The sequence below is a fragment of the Megachile rotundata genome, chromosome 4 (assembly GCF_050947335.1).
Source record: "Megachile rotundata isolate GNS110a chromosome 4, iyMegRotu1, whole genome shotgun sequence".
NCBI lineage: Eukaryota > Metazoa > Arthropoda > Insecta > Hymenoptera > Megachilidae > Megachile > Megachile rotundata.
The window spans coordinates 12,030,717-12,053,947 of NC_134986.1; the positions used below are offsets into that span (position 1 = coordinate 12,030,717).

General features: G+C 38.7%; 1 protein-coding gene across 10 annotated transcripts in view; it reads right to left on the minus strand.

Annotated features, from left to right (window-relative positions):
* Positions 1-23,231, minus strand: part of Hr4 (nuclear hormone receptor 4) — a 213,062-nt gene that overhangs the window by 10,735 nt on the left and 179,096 nt on the right. For 7 of the 10 annotated variants that reach the window (XM_076531306.1, XM_076531304.1, XM_076531305.1 and 4 more), the window contains 5 exons: positions 17,111-17,215; positions 7,509-8,534; positions 6,630-7,176; positions 4,496-4,706; positions 3,626-3,979 (listed from right to left, as the gene is read on the minus strand). In XM_076531306.1, the coding sequence (XP_076387421.1) occupies positions 3,626-3,979; positions 4,496-4,706; positions 6,630-7,176; positions 7,509-8,534; positions 17,111-17,210 (2,238 nt within the window). In that variant the 5' untranslated portion in view covers positions 17,211-17,215. The remainder of the gene's footprint in view (positions 1-3,625; positions 3,980-4,495; positions 4,707-6,629; positions 7,177-7,508; positions 8,535-17,110; positions 17,216-23,231) is intronic. The other 3 variants (XM_076531309.1, XM_076531312.1, XM_076531310.1) reach the window with 1 other exon arrangement.

Sequence of the window (23,231 nt, forward strand, 5' to 3'; positions counted from 1 at the left end):
TAACCTTTATTATCGCCGGCGATAATACCACGCACAGTAATCCGCGTTTAACATCGGCGTGAACTTTCGTGCAACGAGTTGCAACTAGAGATCGAGTACTGGTGTGGTGCAATAAATTAGAATCTGAGTGGAGATTTTCAGATTTGTGTGCTTGGCGAATTTGGGAGTTGGGACTTTGGGGATTTGGGGAGTTGGGAATGGGAAGGTGGTTATTTTTAGATTTGGGGATTTGGGGATTTGGAGATTTAAGGGACTTTAGGGAGTTGGAGAATTAAGGAGTTAAGGAGTTAGGGAGCTAGGGAGTTAAAGATAAGGAGATTTAGGCATTTAAGGAGTTAGGGAGAGGGAGACTTAGGAAGTTAGGGATAGGGAGATTTAGGGATTTAAGGAGTTAGGGATAGGGAGATTTAGGGATTCAAGGAGTTAGGGATAGGGAGATTTAGGGATTTAAGGAATTGGGGATAGGGGGATTTAGAGATTTATGGAGTTAGGGATAGGAAGATTTAGGGATTCAAGGAGTTAGGGATAGGCAGGTTTAGAGATTTAGGAATATAGAGATTTTGGAGTTTAGAGACATAGGTGTGTAGAGATTCGGGGATGTACGAATTTAGGACTATAGGAATTTGGTTGTTCTAGGATTTAAAGATCTGGGGATCTGGAGGTTTGGAGATTTGGAGATTTGGAAATTTAGGAATTTAGAAATTTAAAGATTTGATGATTTGGTAATTTTGTGGTATGGAGACTTAGAGATTTGGAGTTTTGGAGTTGTGGCGATTTGGAGATTTGGAGAGTTGGTGATTCAGGAATTTATAGATTTAAAGATTTGATGATTTGGTGATTTATTCAGTTTATAGTATGGAGACTTGAAGACTTGCAGTTTTGGAGATTTTGAGATTTGGGAGATTTAGTTTAAGGTTATTTTTCATCGTCGAAACGTAACAGTTGCGACCACACAACGAACACTTCCATGGTGTTAAAGATAATATAATGCAGGTTTAGAAGAGCACGAAAAAGCATGCGAGACAACGACGACCAGTCGGCTCTCGAACTGCTTACTCGTTGTATCTATTGGCTTTCGTAATGTGGGAAACCTTGAAGCTTGCGCAAGCGGACTCGTAAGAAAGTGAAATTGCAACGGAGAGTTCATTCATTTCAGGATCGTTTTGCTGAAAACAGATTGAAGTTACCCGAATCTGACCGCTTTTCTTTATCGCGTCGTTTTTCTACCTGTATCACATTTTTTAGCCTTTTTACCATTCGAATGGTACACAAACTTCTTATACTTTCACAACGTGATAAGTATGAAACGTTTTTATTTAAATTTACGTCTTATGAGGTAAAGTCGAGTATCTTGTTTAAACTTACGCTGAAATCTTTTAAGATTATGAATCTTTATGTTGGTCGATTTTTAAATTTTCAAGTTTCCAGATTTTTGCTGTTACAAATTTAAAAGATTTTATATTGGAAAATTCTTTTTCGAATATAATATATAGATATTTGAAATCCTGAATCATTAAATTATCAAATCCTTGATTTCCAAATGTCCTCATTTCCGAGTTCCCCAAATATCCCCAAAGAGAACGACCATTGCGCCAACCGCAAACTACACAGAAAATTCCGCGATTTCATAAGAAAATAACTTTTCCTTATTCTTAATGAATTATCTATAATTTTATTGCAAATTCATCTGATACGAGAAACGTACTTCAACACGAATATATGTTATTAACGACCTCATAAGAGTTGCAATATTTTGTATCTGTTTCCGACAAAAAGAAAAATTCATACGTGTTTCACAAGTGGTAGATTCGAAGTGTTAATTTCACCGGGTGAAATGATCATCCCGCGATTTAGATCGATTTACGAGATTAAACGGTGGAGATAAACAGCGGGTAGCCAAGAGAAAGAGCGTGTACACGGGGTCTCGAATCTGTAGCGAATCCAGAGGGAAGAAAGATTTCGACGAAGCATGTGATCCTCGATCGCGTGCAGCTGCTCCGAAAGTGAAAGTAAAGATGCCTTCAGGACGTTCTCATCGACGCTGAATTCTCTCGCGAAGAGATCAACTTTTGTCGACCCGAGCTCGATTTCTAGCGAGCCGACACGAATAAATCACTGGAATCGTTGTTACGTCGCGGACGTTGATCTATATGCGCTCCGACCAAAGAAGAGGCAGTAAAAAAAGAGAGACACACACAGGCAGAGGGAAGGATGTTTCGCACGTAGAATCGGCTCGTTAGATAATCGGTTTGATGGAGCTGATAGAGAAATCCCGTGGAATCTGTTGATGCAACGCGAGCTTGTACGAGTTATCACGCAGGAACATCGCGTGAAATCGAATGTGTTGCGTCACTCGCCGCGAAGAAATGATCAAACCGGTAGAAAAACAAGTGGAAATTACTTTACTCGTTTCGGAGTTTCACTGGATACGCGGTTCCCTAGGGAAATTCGTGGTGGAGGAACTCCGCGATGTTGACGGGGAATCTTTGTAACGATAATTAAGTAGATTTTCATGTCTTCTTTATACACTTTTTTTTATTTGGAAATTTATGATTTTCTTAATTAAGTTCTTAATTTTTCGAATTTAGGGAGTTTAGAAAATTAAAAATTTTCAAGTTTGACAATTTTATATCTTTTAAATTTTTAAGTGGTCAAATTTGAAATTTCTTATCGAAAAAAAACCTACATCTGGATATACACTGTATACATATGTACAAATATGCATACATGTGTACTCACTTCCGTCAACATATAATGGAAAATGTACAACCTCAAAATAAATCTCGATCGCGAAACAAATTCAATTATTATCTCCTGTTGTATTACAAATAATTTTATATTTATGCATAATAACAAGTCTAACTAGTATTTAAATATCCTGCATAATAACATTTCATCATGACACTCAAAGCTTCCAAATTATGCTGATAAAATAATCACGTGTGCATTGAAATCGAATATACTGGCAGCGCCAATAAAATAAATACACACTTTATTATTATGTAATTCAATGGTCGAAACGAGCAGGGGTTAAATTGATATAATACGTGTTTCAAAATTACAAATATTAAAAATTATCTTCATTAACATGCACGTTTATTATCTCAATTATTATTGTGCTTGAAATTTTGATAAAGTGTTTACTAAATATTAAAGAAATGCAACTTGTACTGACAACAATTTTTCAATTTATATTAATAAAATTCATTAGAGTTTATAGCATTTATTATATTCGTAAAATTCATCAATTTATATTCATAAAATCTGTAAATATCCATAAAATTCATCAACTTATATTCATAAAACTCCTCAATTTATGTTGATAAAATTCATTAACTAATATTTATAAAGTCCATCAATTTACACTGATAAAATTCAACTTATATCCACAAAATGAATCAGTTTATGTACAACAAAATTTGTCGATTCTTATAATCTTATAACCACCCCTTCAATCACGACCGCCCTAACAGAATATCTTCACTCGACCTAATAATCAAGAACTACAAAAATGCAACCTAATAATCAAGAACTACAAAATTAGACCTTGAATCCTTAACCCGAAGAAAAACAAGACAAGAAAACTATTCAAAAAAATGATGAAAGAAGTATTTAAAGTACTTACTTCGGAGGGGTTGGTAAGCGCCGTCTTCAGGATCGTACCGTTAACAAGGTGGCCCGAATGTGCAGGGTGACTCGAGTGACTGGTGGTAGATTGTGAGTTGAGCGGGTCGCCCGACGAAATTTTATGATGGTGGAGAAAACCACTGGCTAACTGAGCATGTTGCTGTTGGCTATGGTGTGCGACTGCAGCCACAGCCATATGCTTTTCGAGCATCGTCGAGCCCATGGTGTTTTTATTACCACCAAGGGATCCCGACCCGTTAACGCCACCAACGTTACCGCCGCTACTCATGCCACCCATACTTCCACCCACTCCGCTTGCTTTGTTACTTTTCTTGTGCTTTTTGTACTTCACCTGAACAAATATTTCCTTTATTATATCAAATATTATATTATATATTTTATGTGTGGAACATTAAATTAGATACATTATTAAATAACGATTGAAACTTATTTTCAGAAACAATAACAAGACTCTTCATTTTCAGGTTGGTTTTCTGCTTTTTCATACTTTATGGAACTTTTCTCGTATTTTATGGTTATAGTAATATTGAAGAACCTTACTAAAACTCTCAAGTTCTAAAATCCACAAAATCCTAAATTCTCAAATCCTCCAATTTCGAACCCTTAAAATTTCGAATCCCCAAATTACCAAATCCCTTAAATTTGAAAATCTATCACCAAAAAATTAGAGAACAGCCCCCTTCTCCCACGTTTCAAATTCTCCTAGAGAAGTCCACCATGCAACCAATACACATATTCTAACTATCAAGTGCTTCGAGTGTTCAGAATTGATTATCGCACGTAATGTATCGCTTCAACAAAAATAATGGAAAGTAGCAAGTAAATGTGAAGTGAGGTTAATACATACCTTGTAAAGGTTATACACAGCACCAGAATTTCTTCCTCCAGGCATTCGATCCTCTCGAACGGCCTGAAGAACCATACCCTGTTCAATGCACTTTTTGAAGCGACAGTACTGACACCTGTTCCTTTGGGCTTTCGTGATTTCGCAGCCACCTTCCGCCACGCACGTGTACACCCGCCTATTTTGCACGGTTCTCTTGAAGAAACCTTTACACCTGCGCACAAATAATTCATACCCTCTTACACTTCATTCCATGAGTTTCTTCACCAAAATTTTTACGTTTCTCTCATTTACTTTTTTAACATTCTATTACATTCGATTGTGTACCATTTCTGATGCATTTTGTTGCAAATATAAAAAACAATATTTCACGAACTGGATTTTGTCAAATATTAATTATTAGCAAAATTATTGAAAAAAAATTTGTTGAGAATACTAGATTAAACTAGAATACTAAACTAAATTTTACAAGAATATGCAAAACAAATTTTTTAGCGATATCTCCAACGAATTTAATCGCGAAAAGATCTCTTCTCTAGGTAATTAATAGTCCAAGCGAAGCATCATAATCAAATCAGTAATCTACATATCTCGAAATACCCAAGCCGGTTAGCACGTCTTCCGGCAATGCGTAACACGACAGAGATTCAGAGGATCCGCTTAATTAGAGATAATTACACAGAACTATGTAAGGAAAGTTAGTATTACACGACCCTAAAGGGAGGATCACGGCGAACTATGACCTTTGGGTATCCTCGAATTGCACCTGCGTGATAGCATTGAACTATATCGTTCGAGCAATATATTGTTTCGAGTGTCTTCGAGGTTAATGCGTCACAGTTCAACTATGAATGTAGATACATAGATATCCTCCCACGACGCAAAACAACTCTCTCTGTGTGTCATCGTTTTCTCTTTCAAGATACTCGTAACTCGATACGCTATCTTTTTTATTCTATCGTTGCTTTGTCCTTTGTACGCTTTCCACCCTCAAACGAACTCGATCGTACTCGTCAATCTCTCGACGCTGAATTTTTCAGTGGTACAAAAGTATCTTTGAAATGGAGTTTCGGAAATGATCACTTTGATAAACCTTTTTCACAAATCAAGTAATCTTGACAATTTGCGGTATACATACTTTAGCTGGCAAATTGTTGGAAGTAATGTCTCTTTAGTTTTTAGAGATTATGCATATCAAATTGTATTTGATGTTAAAACAAGTGATCAAAGTTGATGAAAGCTACTTATTGATAATTTATTGACTTATGATTATCTGATAATCATTTCACATGTCCAATTTCGTCACCAAAGTTCAACACTAATAAAAAGTTAACATCGTTACATCAAATTTCCCGGTGGGTAAAAATGTACCACTTCTCGAAGCTAATAATAGCGGTCTTTCAACAAGGTGAACTGAAAAGCGTATTTCAAGGTGTATCTCGTTCTAATATATCCAGCGACACGGTTGATTAGTTTCTAAAGTCACAAGAGGGTATCGTTATACTGTTTTGCGTCAGTTTATCCAATGTGTATCGTCGTATCCAACAAATCCGGCAAATTAGTTGAGAAAAGTCGACGACGAGTTTCTCTATGCATCCCAGCGTAGCCGTAATTCTGCTAGTATGAATGTTTAATCTGTTTCTAGTACCGACCCGGTCCCCCGAGAAGCGGGAAGCAAACTTTCAAACTTAATTCGTCCGACAAAAAACTCGTAATGACTAATCGCATCATTCGCTTCGTTTCGTTTCAAAATTGTGTTAAATTCGCAAAAATAAGCTTCGTTTCAATACACAGTAATTTGGCTGTGTTTAATATTAAATGAGCTAATTATTAATTCTAAATAGGTATCATTCATGTATTTAGATTTCTGGATTTCTATATTCAAGATTATTTCTAGATCGTTATACAGAGATACCTAGACACCCACATTCTCAAATCACAAAATCTCTGCATTACTAAATACACATACTCATATGTGTACTTCTCCATATCTACATTCTCAGATCACATATCCCTTAATCCCCATATCTCTAATCACAGTTCCGAATAACTCCAACTACTACGAACCTACTAATCTACCGATATATTAACAAATACTTAAGCACCCCAAAATTGCATACGAGTAAAATAAACTTACCCTTCGCACGTGATGATACCATAATGCAAACCAGTAGCCTTGTCCTCGCAAATCATGCATATCATAGGCGTCTCGTCTTCCTCGTGTTCCTGAGGTGGCATAGGTGGTGCAGGGGGTGCGACCGACAGCGACTGCGACGCCGACTCGGACTTGACAACACCTCCGTTCCTCGCCCACGTTTGACCGGAACCGGAAGCCGTCAGGTTCAATGCCTGCATCTGTTGCGCAGCCGGTAGCTGCGTGAGCTCGCTGGCCCATAACCTCTCCATGTTGAGCGGAGGGCCGGACGAGTAGGAAACAGAGGGTGGTTTGCCCCTGGACTCTTGCCCGAGGTTCAGGAGCAGCTGAGCAGCCGACTCCTCCGACGAGGAACAGGATGCTGCCGCGGCCGTGGTGGTCCACGATGCCGCTGGCGGTGGTACGGGATCCAAAGGTGGCGCTGACCATATCATCGTTCTGACGCCACCGATTTCGCCCATGATCACCGTCGGTGGTGGTCGCGGGGGTGCCGGCGCGGGCCTCTGCGCCGGTGGTTTCATCGTTTCGCCTGAAATCGTATATAGATTCGTCCAATACCATTTTCACAACATTTCGATGCTTTTCAGAAGTGATGGTCACAGTAAAATATTTAAAGACTTCTTTTGAATCTTGCAAATCAATCTGGTTAGAAACATGGGGTTTAATGAACCGCAGCTACTTCTAAATCTGATGCACACGAGCAACATCTTTCTAACTTGCAATCAAATTCGTTTGCTTTTGACTAATACAAAGACATGATCGTATGCAGAAAAGTCACCCACGTGAAACATACAGTGAGTCAGATTATTGCAAAAGATCATGTTTCCAAATGTAGTTAATATGATTTGAAAATGAACTTACACGAGGAGGCAGTACTAGTCGACCCAGTGCTGGTGGAAGTAGCTCCGCCACTACCCGTACTGGTGCTCAAACTCGTGCTGCTACTAGTGGACGCGACAGCAACGTTCTGCCCGTAGGACACTGCGCTGTTGATCACCCCGTTAAGTAGCCTCTGCGTGGCGAATCCTTGAACACCGTTGTTTTGCGACCAAAATTGATGATGAGCCAGAAGATGAGGCGGTACCGAGGGTACCCGGGGTCTGGGCGGCGTCGGGGGTGTCTGCGGTTGTTGCTGCTGCTGTTGTTGTGAGCCATGCGTGGTGCTCGCGCTGGGGCTCATACTCTGGCTAGGGCTGTACTGGGAAGATGGACTGCTCCGGTGACTAGGTTGACTGGAGGTCTCTGAACGACCACCACCGCCGCTACCACCGCCGCCTCCTCCATCGAAAACCGAGTTATCGGACTCCTCCTTGGTCTGGGCCGACGAAAGGTCACCCTTGTCGGGGCTGTCGCTCCTCGAGGTCGGTTCTTGGGGCATGGGAGTCGTGGAGACCGCTTGCATCGGCGAGTAAGGCGACATTCTGGTTGGTATCGGGGTACCAGCACGCTGTTGTTGATGCTGCTGCTGCTGCTGTTGTTGCTGCTGCTGCTGCTGTTGTTGCTGCTGCTGCTGTTGCTGCTGTTGGTGCTGATGGTGCTGTTGTTGCTCTTCGACCACCCTGAAGCCCACCATCGAAGTGGCATCCGGGAAGACTGAATCGGGCGACGCACGGTCCGAGCAGGATGTGTCGCGAGCTTCCATGCCACTTGCCAGCCCAGTTCCGCGGAGAGGATCTCGCGGTGTCCCTGGACTCGGGATGCCTAGCAGATACTCGCTTTTCACTTTGACCACGGGGCAGCCCGGCGAGCCCGGCATGTTAGCCTCCGGCGACAGGGTCGAGGTGTCAGCCATGCTCTCCCCTGGAGCAGGAAAGTTTATGGGTGAAGGAGCGTCCGCCGGCTGGATCCCGAGCGGCGAGCCTGCTGATCCGAGGGATACCGGGGAGTCTGAGAAATAAGGCGTTGGTCTCACGTTTATACTCGGTGGAACATTTGCACACGTTTACCTCGGGAAGGCCGCGATTACGGGCGTGGATGAAGCGCGATTAGTCCTGACACGCGTGTCGTGTGCACATGATTATGGACTGCCCTGGCTTTTTATTTTCGTGATGATGGGCGTGGTGATGGTGGTGGTAGGGCGATTTTTTTTTTAAAGAATATTCAGCGAACGATAGGTTTGCCGGTTTTGTGGTGAGTTAGTGACGGACGCATCGATGATCGAGGTTCAGCGCTGATCATCTTTGGAGCAAATGAACTGGTTCGTGAACAGTTTATGATTGTTACCTTAGATAAGCTTGATTGTCATGCGGCGAGAATGATGATGGGTATTGCGAATATAATTTGCGAACTTTGTGAGATGGTGTCCCTGGCTATTAGGCTTCTTTGGACCAGCTTTAATCTGAGAGGGTCAAGTATAGTTAGAAATTTGCAAATATGCTTCTCGATTTCTGGGTTCTCAAATTCAAATCCCTAAATCTAGATATTCTCGTGTTTTCACATTTTCGAATTCTATAAAAGTTTTAATTTCCTAAGTTCTTAAAATTTGCAAATTGGTAAATCTGCAAATTTTTTTAATCTCCGAGTTCTCAAATCCCAAAATTCCTAAATCTTCAAATTCTCAAACAGATTCCTAAATCTCCAAAACCTTAAAATTCACAAATTTTCACAAAGTTAGAAATATGGCAAATCTGACTACTTCCATCCCTAGAAATCCTACGAATAGCAAGTTCTTCTCACCAAAACCATAACTCCCCTAATTGAACCTACATATCTCACCAACATACAATACACATGATACAAGATTCACGTCTGATTATAATCTGTATCGATCAGATTGTCCCAACAGAGATGAACACGTTAGCCAGCGTTCTGTTTTGACACCTCAGTACGTAACACTTAACGAGTATTGTTCATTACTATTCTTCTTAGATTGGGCAACCACGTTTCACCGTGCATTAATAACAATTACTGCGAGCCAACGATTCCATCCTTATATCTGATTCGCACGAGATTATGAAAGTTACATGGCATGAAATTCTTCTTCGTTTGAGAGTTGAACTATTCGGTTCAATGATCTCGTAACCATCTCGAACTGCTATATTCACGTTAATGGGTTTGGTCTTTCGTGTTCAAGCCGTTATGAAAATGTTATTAATCATCGTGCATAAGCATGCCCGGTGGTCTATCGCGATGATGAATAACATTTATTATGGTATGCAGTCGATCTGCTTTATGATGTTGACAGACGCATTTCGAAACCTATCGTATTTTCTTCTTCCTGTTCGCATATGAAAGTAAATACCCTGAGAATAATATATATTAACAAACTTTTAGGAGCAAACTCTATAATAGTTGGAAGCGATACAAGTCGATCTTTAGGATTTTTTTTTGCAATTACATATCGAAGATAAAAAGTCAATATAGTGTTCCAGGCTTGTTATAGTAGTATACATATGTATACATGTGTATGTAGATATACATATAGACACAATAGAAGTACATAGATGTGATTGACAATATAAATAAAATTTTTCTATTTGCATCGTTTGTATCAAATTTAAATTATTTGTATCGGTATTAAATGTTTACGTCTAGTACTTGCATATCATTTCAATTTTTCAATCTCCTTAATCATTCATAACAAAATTAGAGTAACTTGATGTGAAGATATTTGAGAAAAAAAATGTCAAATTTGCTAATTTAATAATTTTTGAAAATTTTACAAGTAGAAGAACAAAAGTGTTTTTATCCGTCAGCTAACCATGTGGTCTGACTTGCTTTTATGCCACATCCAAGGGTGCGAGATTACATGCGCGGCAACAAGGATATTTCACAGCCAGAGCAATTTACCGAAACGAAACTGTAATACTCGTTCGAGGCGTTTAGGTGGCGAAAAGGATGTGGGACTATGGCGTGTAGGTCAAGGAAGGAATGCAGTTGACAAGGCCGAGCTATGATTGTAGGTACCTAGGTACCAGTTTCCAAGCTATTAATAGCTCGATCACCGTGAATATCGGTTCCCGCGGATTATTCATTTACCGACTCTTATCGTCCTCCTCTCGTTTTGATTTTCTCGCGAGATGGAATCGATTCCCCGGGTTATTCAATCTTATTTTCAACCATTCCCATTCCGATCGCGCGTAACCGTACGATTATTCATTCATCGATGTCGCAGTCGATCGACGAGTCACGAACAATGCATGATTGATGAAATTAGAGCTTCGATTCTCAGGTATTCTGGGATTCGCTATTGTTAGGGCTGTTTGTCTTTCGGGTGTGAATAGAGTCGTGTTTTAATAGTCGATGATGTAGATGCAAGTGAATTTTGGGTTCTTTAGAATTATTAAGATTTTCGGATTTTGAGACTTAGAGATTTCGGGACTTTGAGACCTATTTTGAAACGTTAGTCATTGAAGAACCAGTGTTAGTTAACTATTGATATACAGATCAAAGTTACCAACTAATCGTTAATAAGCACTGTATGAATTAATACAATCAATATAGTCCTCCCATGAATTAATCATAAATATACACATCAATATTATCCTGCATGAATTAATCATAAATATACACATCAATATTATTCTTCATAAATGATTCATGAAACAATGTTATCCCTCTTTAATCAACCTCTGCGTACAAGTTTCCATAACGAACAACAAAACTGAAAAATCCTCCCCATCACATACAGTCTAATCCGTCTAATCCACATTCAGTAAATGTCCACATGTGACGAGTTAACATATCCTATTTACCGAATATCGAAGAGCAATAGTTCTTCGAATCGTAGTAGCAGTATCGATGATCGAAGATCGAGTGGACACCCATCGGTCCCGATCTAAGGAAATCGAGGCTGTGATAAGACGGCACGTGGAAACCGTAGTAAGGATGATAGAGATACGGGTTAAAGGGAGGGAAATTATTTAACGGTGTTCGTTGAAGCGCTCTCAAATCCATGTTTAACGAGTTCCAGTATTCCAGCCAGTGGAGATTAGACACCAGGAACATGTTGCCTTTCAATGGAGAGTTCATTATGCCGGTAGCGTAGGTAGCATTATCCTTGGTACTTCTCTGTATATCGTCGAATATTCGTTGAACCGTGAGAACGTGTGTACTTGTTGCGTGTCGTTAGAATATCGAGTTCTTCGTTAAGCTCGATTACTTTCATCGATTGTCTCCGTTGTCTCGGAAATCGTTGCACTTTTCCACTGTCGATTGATTGTCCTCGTGTTTCGATCTTGAGAAATGTTTCGATACAAAATAAGTATGTAACTTTTTTAGAATTTATAGTTGAAGCGATGTTAGAGTCACAGTTTGTACATGAGAGTTCATATGAGAGCTTGCATATTAGGGCTCTTAGAAGTCTCTTTGACAATACGTTTTAAAGCAGATTTAAATCAGTGATACGAGTGAAATATGTATAACTAGACAATGAAATATTTAGATAACGGTACATGAATTATTTCTGCAACATACAGTTACGCACAGTCTAACTATTTTATCCCTTTTATTTTTTAAGCAATTTTCTAATAAACTTGAGAGATTTTAGAGACATTTTAGAAAGCGTTATTATACTACAAGGCTATTTTTTTAAGATTATTATACTATTTTTTGTATTTGAACAACATATTTATGTAAAGCAGTACAATGCTATAAGAAGATATAAGTTTGAGTTACCGCATTTAAATTTAAAATTAGATTAGAGGAACTGGTTTCCACTAAGCAAAAGTAAATAATTTCGTCCATTAATATTCAAAATGTTTGTTAATTATATATGTTAATTTCAGTTTTCTTGCATAATAACTCTATTACAAATAAATTAACAAATGTAATGAGGTATATAAATCTTTTTCGAGTCTATGTATAATATATCGCTTGGTGCTATAATTATAATATTCTGGTTTTGATTATAATCTGATTTTGGTGCTGTTTACAGACAGGAAAACCACTGTTTAAATTAAATTACAGGTACCAGTTGATATATAAATACGTACTCTATGACAATAAAGAAATTCTGTAAGTAGAACTGTCTTTATGTAGCGATGCAAAGCGTTAAGTAGAACGAGCATAGCACTGATCAGACGTACCGAAAAATATCACAGTTTCTTTCCTTGTATGAGCACAATTCATTTTAAGGTAGAGGCCAACGAAACTTTCAATTATCTTCACAAAAATGTTTTCATACGAAAAAGTTTGAGCTTAAAATTTAACCTTGTTGTCCTACAACCATTCAAGATGTCAAAAATATTTATACAAAAATTTACGTATACACTGCAACTACCAAAAGATTAAATATAATTAAATACACAATTTGTAGTATAATTAAATACAAATTGCACTGTATAGAATTAATTTCAATTTACATACAAAGATGCAGAGGTCAAAGATCTCAACCCTCAAAAAATATTCACCTCTATTAAAATCGTCCTAAAACTTTACAAGCTGTCTACTTTAAAATATTCATGAAAAGATTTAGCATGTGCTTGTCAAATATTCCGAGGTTTGTAATTGAAGAGAGGAAATAAGGCTTTTAAAAACTTTGTAAAAGGTTCATATGAAAGCTAATGTTATTACATTTAGTACCGTTTTTAAGCAACAAGTTTTAACTCCCTGTAAACAATCTGGGTCGTTGACACAAATAATTTTATAATTCTTTTTATTAATACTATATCTGATACAACGATTGCATAACGTCCGATAAATATCCCAGATTTCAAGGATTTCTAAAACTAAAATAGTAAAGATGCACCTTGCCCGCAAAGCCCGATATATTTTATCAATAAATTTTGAGTCCCTCGCTTTGGCACGTATAACCTTAATTATTTTCACTCTTCAATAAAATCCCAGACAAAGTCGCACCACAGCCAGAAAACGAAGAAAACATTTATCAGACACGGTTTTCCGCGTGCGCTATCACTTTGAACTATTCCGGTCTCCGGAGGCTTTCCATATTGTTGCATTCGTCGCACGGTTCCGCGTAATTACTCCGTCGATTTTTTCGCGTGTGACGTCGTTCGCGTGTCGTCGCGAAAGATCAATGATTCCCCGAGACGCGTCGCTCGAAAAAGCCCATTCATGTCGCTTCCGCGTAAATCTTCGAGATACGACGCTCTGAAGCGGGACACGCGAAGCGCGAGAAACTGCGCGTTCTTCAGCGCTGATCCTCGTCCCGACATCGCTGTCTGCGTAACAACAATCCAGGTTCAGCATCGATTCCGCTTCCCGCCAACGGCGATCTCTGACCTTTAATCGCCGGTAGGTCGAGGGTCATTGGTATCGCTCGAAAAATCGATACAGCCTAACGCACAGCTGCACAGCCTCTTTGGTGCCTCTTCGGCAGCTGGTTTCGTTGCGACGCGAAAAAATTCCGCGGACGAAACGTTACGCGTGTTGACGCGAGTTCAGGCGAAGCCGAACTAGCACCGGGAAACCGCGTGGGTTGATATTCAACCCTGCACCGACGCAACCACCCCCTCTATTCCTGGACCTACCTTCCCCTCGACACCAACGTCTCAACTACCCCCATGGTAACCAATTTCTTCCTAACTGATAACTCGAAACCAGAATTGGGATAATGGCACGTATGTTGCTTCTGGGAGGTGGACATGTATGGTGCAAACGTGGATGACGCACAAGTGGAATTTATGTGGGATTCAGAGGGGATACTGTTATGCCGTTGACTGTACGAGGATACATCGTGTTGCTTATGTGAATACAGTAGGATATTTTATATTGACTGTATGAAGTGATATGCATGAGATATTTCATTGTGTGGACTGTATAAGGTGATAAGGTATTTTGTGACATCAACTGTGAGAACTGATATGCATAAGATTTTGTAGCATTGATAGTATGAGATGATGTAAGGTATTTCAGTGTTGGCTGTATGAGCCGATATGCATAACATGGTGTCGAACATATGAGGTGATATGCATAAGAAATTTCATGATAATTGGAGTGATTAAGATTGCTGTCGGAACCTTGCCACAGATTATATTGTCGTGCATAGTATGATCGCATTAGACATTATGTATTGAATGGCTACGTGTTAAAACTCTACGCATGGTATCATATGTTAAGTCTTCACATGTGGTATCATCATATGTTAAGTCTTCACATGTGGTTTCATCATATGTTAAGTCTTCACATGTGGTATCGTCATATGTTAAATCTTCACATATGTTATCATCATATGTTAGGTCTTCTCGTACCGCTATGTTAGGTTTCCACACATGATATCGTCACATTTATATCTCTGTACATATCATCATATGTTATGATTCTTTACATGGTATTGTCAAAGGTTAAATCTCCATGAGTTATATCGTCACGTTACATTGTCACACGTGTTATCATTAGATGTTAGATCTTCAAGCGTTGCATCGTCACATGTTATATTTCCTTGCGTGGTATTGTCACATAGTCTCCACGCATGATGTCATAGGTCAAACCTCCATGTTATATTGTTACATATGTTTTCACGTGGTGTCGTCACATATTAGATCTTCATGTATAGTGTGACCATACATTAAGTCTTCATATGAGGTATTAGATTTCCATGCGTGGTCTCTACGTGTTAAGTCTCCACGAATCATATGTGATGCGTACTATTATTCATAGGTTAGGTCTCCACATGTAGTGTATCCACACATTGGTTTCAACGTGTAGTATAACTACTCGTATAACTGGTACGTATTTTCACGTGTAATATAGTCATGCGTTACATCGCACATGCTGCCACGTGTTGTCCACCCGTTAGATCGTCATGTGTAGTATGATTATGCGCTATATCGCCACGTTACGTCATATCGTCCATTCAGATTCTTAACTTGTTACGCTACCGTCTGTAATATTTTCCTAACCCTACTGTAGTCCTCAATTTATAAGTCATTTTTAATTTTTTTTTTTAATAAATTGCTGCTTATGAATTCCTATACTTCAAGATTAATTCTTCTTTGGATTTTCTAATTTACCTCCATAATTACTTTCTTAAGGTTAGTATCGCCACAGAACGTTTCAAAAAAACCTTTTCCTTTTTAACACAATTTTGCTTTTCATCTATACACAGATTGTTCTCCTTTCCAAACTACAGCTACTTAGCTCAATTTTTAAACGATAACTTAAAACGATAAAAGTTTAAATAAAAATATATTGCCCGAAGAATTTCATAAAGTAATGAAAAAGAAATTGAGAAACTTTTACATGTTCCTTGCAAAGTATATAAATACAGCAAAGCCAAAGAAAATGATGAAATTAAATTGAAGCAACTATTTCTAAGAACTCAACTTCCCAAGGAAAATTGTCTCGACTAAACAATTTTTGCCTGCATATCCCGGTAAAATGAAACTAAAATAGAAGTAGATATCCCCGAACGATCGAAACCGGGTAACAGACTCGAGGGTCCAAGTTTAACGGAAACTCGGCTACATTGTTGACACCATTATGCAAATAAACTCGTATATATTTTGTTGCAGCAGCATTGGAGAAGATCCAGAGATCCATCGAGTCGAAAGAGATAATAAATTCGTGGTTCGAACTAGCCTGCCCGTAAAAGTTGCGCTCGCGTAATGATACGTTCAAGCGTTTATGGCGTTCAAAGCGGAACAGATGAAGCATGATTGATGTTACACGCGAGTTCCATGCGCTGTACGGTGTAATGTACGCGGCTTATGAAAATCGGGCCAATAAAGGGTATCAAATGTGGCATTATGGGCGGTAACTAATCATTACAGTTGCGCTGACCAGTCTCACAACTCGTTCCCAGTATTCTCAATAAGAAAAGATTGCCTGCGTGTTTTACTTTGCACAATGATATACGATCTTACTCGAACGCACGATTACGCCTCCCGTTGTTGAAATCACCATACGCATTGTTTGCCTGTCGGGTTTTACAAACAACCATTACGTGCGGGACAATTAGAGATTTATGATCGTTTAAGATAATTAGAGGGGACAGTTTGTAGGGGATTTAATTCTCGGTTGATTGTCAAACTTTTCTATTTTTATTTCCTGTAGATTTTCTATTTAGATATTTGAGAATTTGTGTGCTTTTTTAGGTTCACAAATTTTGGAGTATTTAAATTTTTAAGCTTTTAGGTTCTTTAATTTCTAAGCTTTCAGCTACCCCCTATTTCAGTTACTCAGTTACTTAACTAGTCTTACTAGTTGTAAGACACCCTGTAAACTTGAAAATTTAAAACTGCATAAATACCCTAAAACTCTTTATCAAGCATTGAATTTGCCCACCATCGATCAAACTAACTATACAAAAATAGTTTCTATTCGAAATCCACCCAAACACGAATACCTGTCGTTATAATTACGAGAACCACTGCAACGCGCAATGGAAGCTGAAATTACATCGTTAGACACTTGGACGTTGATCGCAGGAGCGTTGACGATGGAATATTAGTTACGTGTCGACAGCGAAGATGTAGATGATGCATAAATGAGGTAAATTTTGCACACGATCGTATAGGGATATTCTGATAAAACAGAGCGAAGAAGGAAACAGAATTTCTTACCGTCGCTACTACATCGGGAGTCGACCTTTCTCCTTTTCAACTTGAGGTCTTGAAACAAGCTCATGTTGTCTAGCTCACACGGGCTGCTCGTAAGGGTCATAATTCCTGTGAACAGAACACAAATGTTAGAAAATTTAGAGTTTGTATAAATGCAAAATGCTATAAACGCAAAAGGTTTGAGCGGGTCATGTGCTCTTTGTCTGGTCGCAAGGGAAAGGACAATAGTCAAGGGCCACGGTGTCCTCGCATGTTTTACCCAGGCATTCTTTTGTCGACACAGAATAAATATTTCATCGAGTCAATTTCGTATCTTAAATTTACAGACCGCTCAATTTTTCCAAATTTTTCCTAATTTTCTTACGCGAAGATTAGCCTAGCTTCGTAGCGAAGCTAACGGAATAAATAGTCGAAGGTAATCAACGATGACGGGTTCAAAGGATCGCGCAAATCAAAGTCGCGATAGACGCGTCTCGCTGGTGTCTGCTGTGAAAAACATCTTCGTTAATCACGAAATGTCTAGTCACGTTTCTCTTTCATTATACAAACTGCGATGCATAACGAAGCTTTCGCGGATATTAAGTTTCAACGATTCATGAATGAAGATTATCTCGGACGTTTAGTATTGTTTTATTGTTGCGGGTATGTTAGAAAAGTTGGCGTTCTGTCGAATAAATTGTTTTGAGTAATTGTTAGAAATTTTAGAATGTCTTAACATATACAGTGACTCTCATTTGTAACTAGTCTCTGCTGTGTTAGTCTCTGATATGTTATTATATGCTATAAGATTTATTTATTCAAATTAATTTGTCGTGCAACAAATGTTAAGTAAGTGTTCTCAACTCTATGGTAGCATGGTATTATCGTATGTTAAGTCTTTATATGGGGTGTCGTCATATGTTAGATCTTTGCTGGTGGTATTATCACATGTTAAGTCCTCACATGTGGTACTGTCACATGTGGTACCGTCACATGTTAAGTCGTTACATATGATATTATTGTATATTAAATCTTTGTTGGTGGTATCATCACATGTTAAGTCTCCACATATGGTATTGTCACATGTGGTATCGTCACATGTTAAGTTTTCACATGTGGCATTGTCATATGTTAGGTCTTTGCTGGTGGTATCATCACATGTTAAGTCTCCACATATGGTATTGTCACATGTGGTATCGTCACATGTTAAGTTTTCACATGTGGCATTGTCATATGTTAGGTCTTTGCTGGTGGTATCATCACATGTTAAGTCTGCACATATGATATCGTCACATGTGGTATCGTCACATGTTAAGTTTTCACATGTGGCATTGTCATATGTTAGGTCTTTGCTGGTGGTATCATCATATGTTAGGTCTCCACATAGAGCATCGCCATGTTAGGTTTCCATATGTGATATCATCACATGTTATGTTATCTCTGCAAGAGTATTTGGATCCATACATATATCATTGTTTGGTACAGATACTAAAAAGAGCAAACTTAATTTAAAATCTAAAAGATCAGACTATTCTTAGAAGACTATTAGAAATTCTTAGAGTCAGATTTTTATATTATTTTTATAAATTCCTCGCATTGTACTACAAACGACATGTCATTAGTGATATGTGACACGTCTTGAAATGTCAAGATACATGGAAATTATTCTCGACACTGATATGTCAGGTACCGATATTCATTTAATCACAGTCCACTCACCTTGACCGTATTAATATACCTCGCAAGAAGAGTCTAAAAATTAATAACCTTGTTATTAACCAACGTTTATCAAATGTGATATACTCTTGTCAAATCTTACTGATGCTATATGACATCCAAGTTAATTCTTATTTGAGGAAGCTTCTGAAAACATTGTTAGTCATTCGGTTTCGTTGAAAATATCGGCTATCGCAAAGAGAATGGACTGAATGTGAAAGTACATACGTGTATTGGACGCACGCGTTCGCGATTACGGCGAACGCATAGTTCGCCATTAACCCCTCTTTAGCCAATAGCATACAATTGGATCGTTTCATGGCAGTGTTTTTCAACGGTGCAACGCGAGAAACCCTGCGATTTTATAGCGAGAGCAAATCTTGGAATCTTTATTACGATGTACGATCAATGCTGCATCTGACTTCCCTGGGGCAAATCTGGTAACGCTTTGACTACCGGGACGTTCACATATGGTGGTACAGGACCTTTACGAGGTATACCAGTTATACTTTATAAGTGATAAACTTCATGAATGATAGACTTCATAAGTCACTTTTGATATTAAAAATTTGTGCATTTAATTGGAAATACGTTTACGATGTACTTGGAACAAATAATAAATGTAACAATTGTGGAAAGATTTAGTGCAAAAAAATTGGATTGGTAGATATGTTAAGAGAGGGTTTTTATTTGAGAATGGTAGTTCAGTTGGTAGTTTTGCAAATTTGGAACTTCAGAAATTGGAAACTTTGGGAACTTGATAATGTGAGAACTTGGGACATTAGAAGTGTAGGAACATGGGGACTTCGGAATTTGAAGAGTTGTAAACTTTGAGGATTTCAGAATATCATTGGAAGCGTTTGAAGTTTAAAAACTTGAGAGTTTTTGACTTGAAACCTTCGAACTTGGAAAATATAGAAATCTACAAATGTGGAGAGATGAATGTATCTACAATATAGAGACATAGAAACCTAGAAACTTGACAATTTGGAAATACAGAAATTTAAGAATTCACAAACCTAAATTCACTTTCATAATCCAATAAGTGAATCGAAAAATATAGAACCCAAAAACAGCAAAATAAATACTGCAATAAAAATGACAGAACTATAAACTATAAATTTTTGAGAGTCATTATTCTCGATCCAACGTGATCCACAAACTGATAGCCATAATTTTCCGCCCTTCTGAGGAATCAAAAGTAGTTAAACAATCGTAACGAAGAACTTTATAGAATCGCTCTGAAAGCTGAACAAACGGTGCACTCTAATGGAATAATTAAGGACGTCGTTCAATGGACCCAGTTCACAAAATCGTCTTCAGATGAGTCTTAGGAACGGGAACGCGACGATTGCCACACCGGGTCAGTCAGTTAAATAATGTCTGCCCGGTACTTCTGATAATGACAGATCGCGACCGATTGCTGACTCTTGGTTCGCAGTAATTAATAACGTAGCAACATCAACAACGGTTTTACAAGCCGTTACTGCTGCAACGGTCCATGACACACGCCATGAGCCGTTTCAATAAACGGCGAACATGCCGTGAACAATGCAGGCCAATTGTATGCGATCGCTCGCATGCAACTATGTTCACCGTTACGCGAACATACCATCGTTGTATAATCGACGTTACATTGTGTTAACACCTTGACTGTCGCTCGACCGTTAAATGGAGGGACGTTAGTACAATGTTGCAAAATTAAAAAGAATATGTCGCGTCGTAACTCGACATCAATTTTTTAACTTTTTAGTATATTGAAATCGTAGTTCTTCATTTTATTCATTTTGGTGGATATTAAGGATTTGGATAGGGAGATTGGGATATGAGGGTATAAGGATTTAGGGATTCAGGGAGTTTGGAATATAAGGAGTTAGAGATCTAGGAATTTATATAAGGACTTAGGAGTTTGAGGATTTTTGGATATGGCAAATTTAGAGTTTAGAATTTTTTGAACATAGAGATCTGAGGATTTAGAAATTTTGATATTAGGGGTTTGGGGATCTAGGGATTTTTGTATATTACAATCTGAGATCTAGAGTAATTCGGGACGATGGAAACTGGGATCTAGGGATATTCGGAACGATGGATATTGGGATCTAGGGATACTCGGGACAATGGATACTAGGACGTAGGGATATTCGGGATGATGGATACTGGGATCTAGGGATACTCGGGACGATGGATACTAGGACGTAGGGATATTCGGGACGATGGATACTAGGACGTAGGGATATTCGGGATGATGGATACTGGGATCTAGGGATATTCGGAACGATGGATACTGGGATCTAGGGATACTCGGGACGATGGATACTGGGGTTCAGGGATATTCGGGACGATGGATACTGGGATCTAGGGGTACTCGGGACGATGGATACTAGGACGTAGGGATATTCGGGACGATGGATACTAGGACGTAGGGATATTCGGGATGATGGATACTGGGATCTAGGGATACTCGGACGATGGATACCGGGACCTAGGGATATTCGGGATGATGGATACCAGGACCTAGGGATTCAGGGATATTTGGGGCAATGAATACTGGGATCTAGGGATATTCAACTCGTAAGATATCGGGAAGTAAAAATATTAAGATCTGAGAAAATCAGAACATGGAGATATCGGAATATAGAAATCTACGGATTTAGGGATCCACGAATTCAGAGATCTAGGGATTTAGGAATCTAGATATTTAAGTGCATATTGACTAAGAGTAGTAGTACCATAAAAGACTAGAGACTTTAATAACTTAAAAACTTTGAATTTGATGATTCATAACCAAAAATTCCTAGGTACGCAACAATGTTACGCTTACTAAACAGACCTTGAATAATTGTAACTTATTGCTGTTTTATCACTATCTTACGTATGTTTTATCATAATTTGTCACTATCTTATGTATCTATGTCAATTATTATTGTATGTATCTGTGCTTATGTCATTGAAAAGAAAAGAAAAACAGCAATTCAAAACACGTATGCAAGGCTGCAATTAGCATGATACGTTTGATTTGCAACTTTGTGCAAGTTTCAATTTAAAGAACCGTTCACATACCGGTCAGTCGTGACTGCCGATTTATAACCAAGTCAAGCTTCCTGTTCCGAAGTTTAAGTAAATATTCGCGGCTCGTAAAATCGTGGGGGAACTTTCTCTGTCACGTCGAGTGCTCTTAATTCCAACGATTTCTCTTATCCGCGGCTCTACACGTTAAATGATTTCTCTTATGTTCCTGCTTACACACGGTTCGTGCTATAACCACTTTCTTCTCTCTTCTGTTTCCCCTTTCGAACACGCCAACTACGTTCACTGGGACGATCTACAACTTTGGACTCTAAAGCTTCGTCTCCACCGGTGACCACGTATTAACCTATTCTTTCTAATTTTGTCTACTAATTTGCCTATTATAAATGGGAGAATAATAAATGGGGACTCATGGGAGAACAATTTAATATTGCATGTAATTTATCGCTGAATTAAAGGCAAGTGTAAGATCGCACAATGCAAACATAAAAAATAAAAGTTATCGAGTTTTGTGATAAAATATGAGAGGAGATTAAAGGATTAAATCCTCACAGTTCATTGTAGTGACAATAAAATGAATTATATAGAAAGTCGTACGAAATTATGAAGCAAATGAAAATTTGGAAAAACGAGACGAAAAGTAATTCGATTAGGACGAAACACGTGTAGATGAGAGTGGAAGGCGTGCAAGTGCAGCTAATCTGGTTCTCGCCTAGATAGAATACCGTCGGCGTTAAATAGCGCAGCAATTTAACGCAAACTATCGATCCTCACCCTCCGTCCACCCTATATTTATCGAAACACGCCTTCCACCTTGCAACGTCCCACTCGATCGCAAGAATTACACCGCACCGGGCCATTCTCGATAACCGCGAAGCCACTTGAACGCGTAGCGGCTGGAGCCGCGTGCTCGTCGACCTCTCGAAAGAAAATAGCGACTAGCAGCAACCACTCCGGGAACCTGAAGAAACCGAGCCCCTTGGCCGCGATCGAAAACATCGCAGGGCGAAACGTTCGTCGCCCTGGGCTCCGATAGCCGGTCAAGTACACATTGGCGTCGCTAACATTCTACTCTAAAGTACACTACTTTTACAATACCGCGCGTTATATTGCAATCCCTTGAATAGCTGTGCGATTAAACTTGCTCTGCAGCAACATATATTGCTACGAGCTTTATTGCTGTTTACTGTATTGCTACGTTCTATTGCCTCGCGTTATATTGCAATTTCTTTGGTTAGATGGTAGAGTGATATGTGTTCTGTAGATACATGTTAAATTGCTGCGAAGTTTATTTCTACACGTTTGTTATAGGTATTGCTATATGTTTTTTAACCTCGCGTTATATTGCAATTTCTTGTATGGTTAAGTGATAGAGTGATATGTATTCTGTACATATATGTTA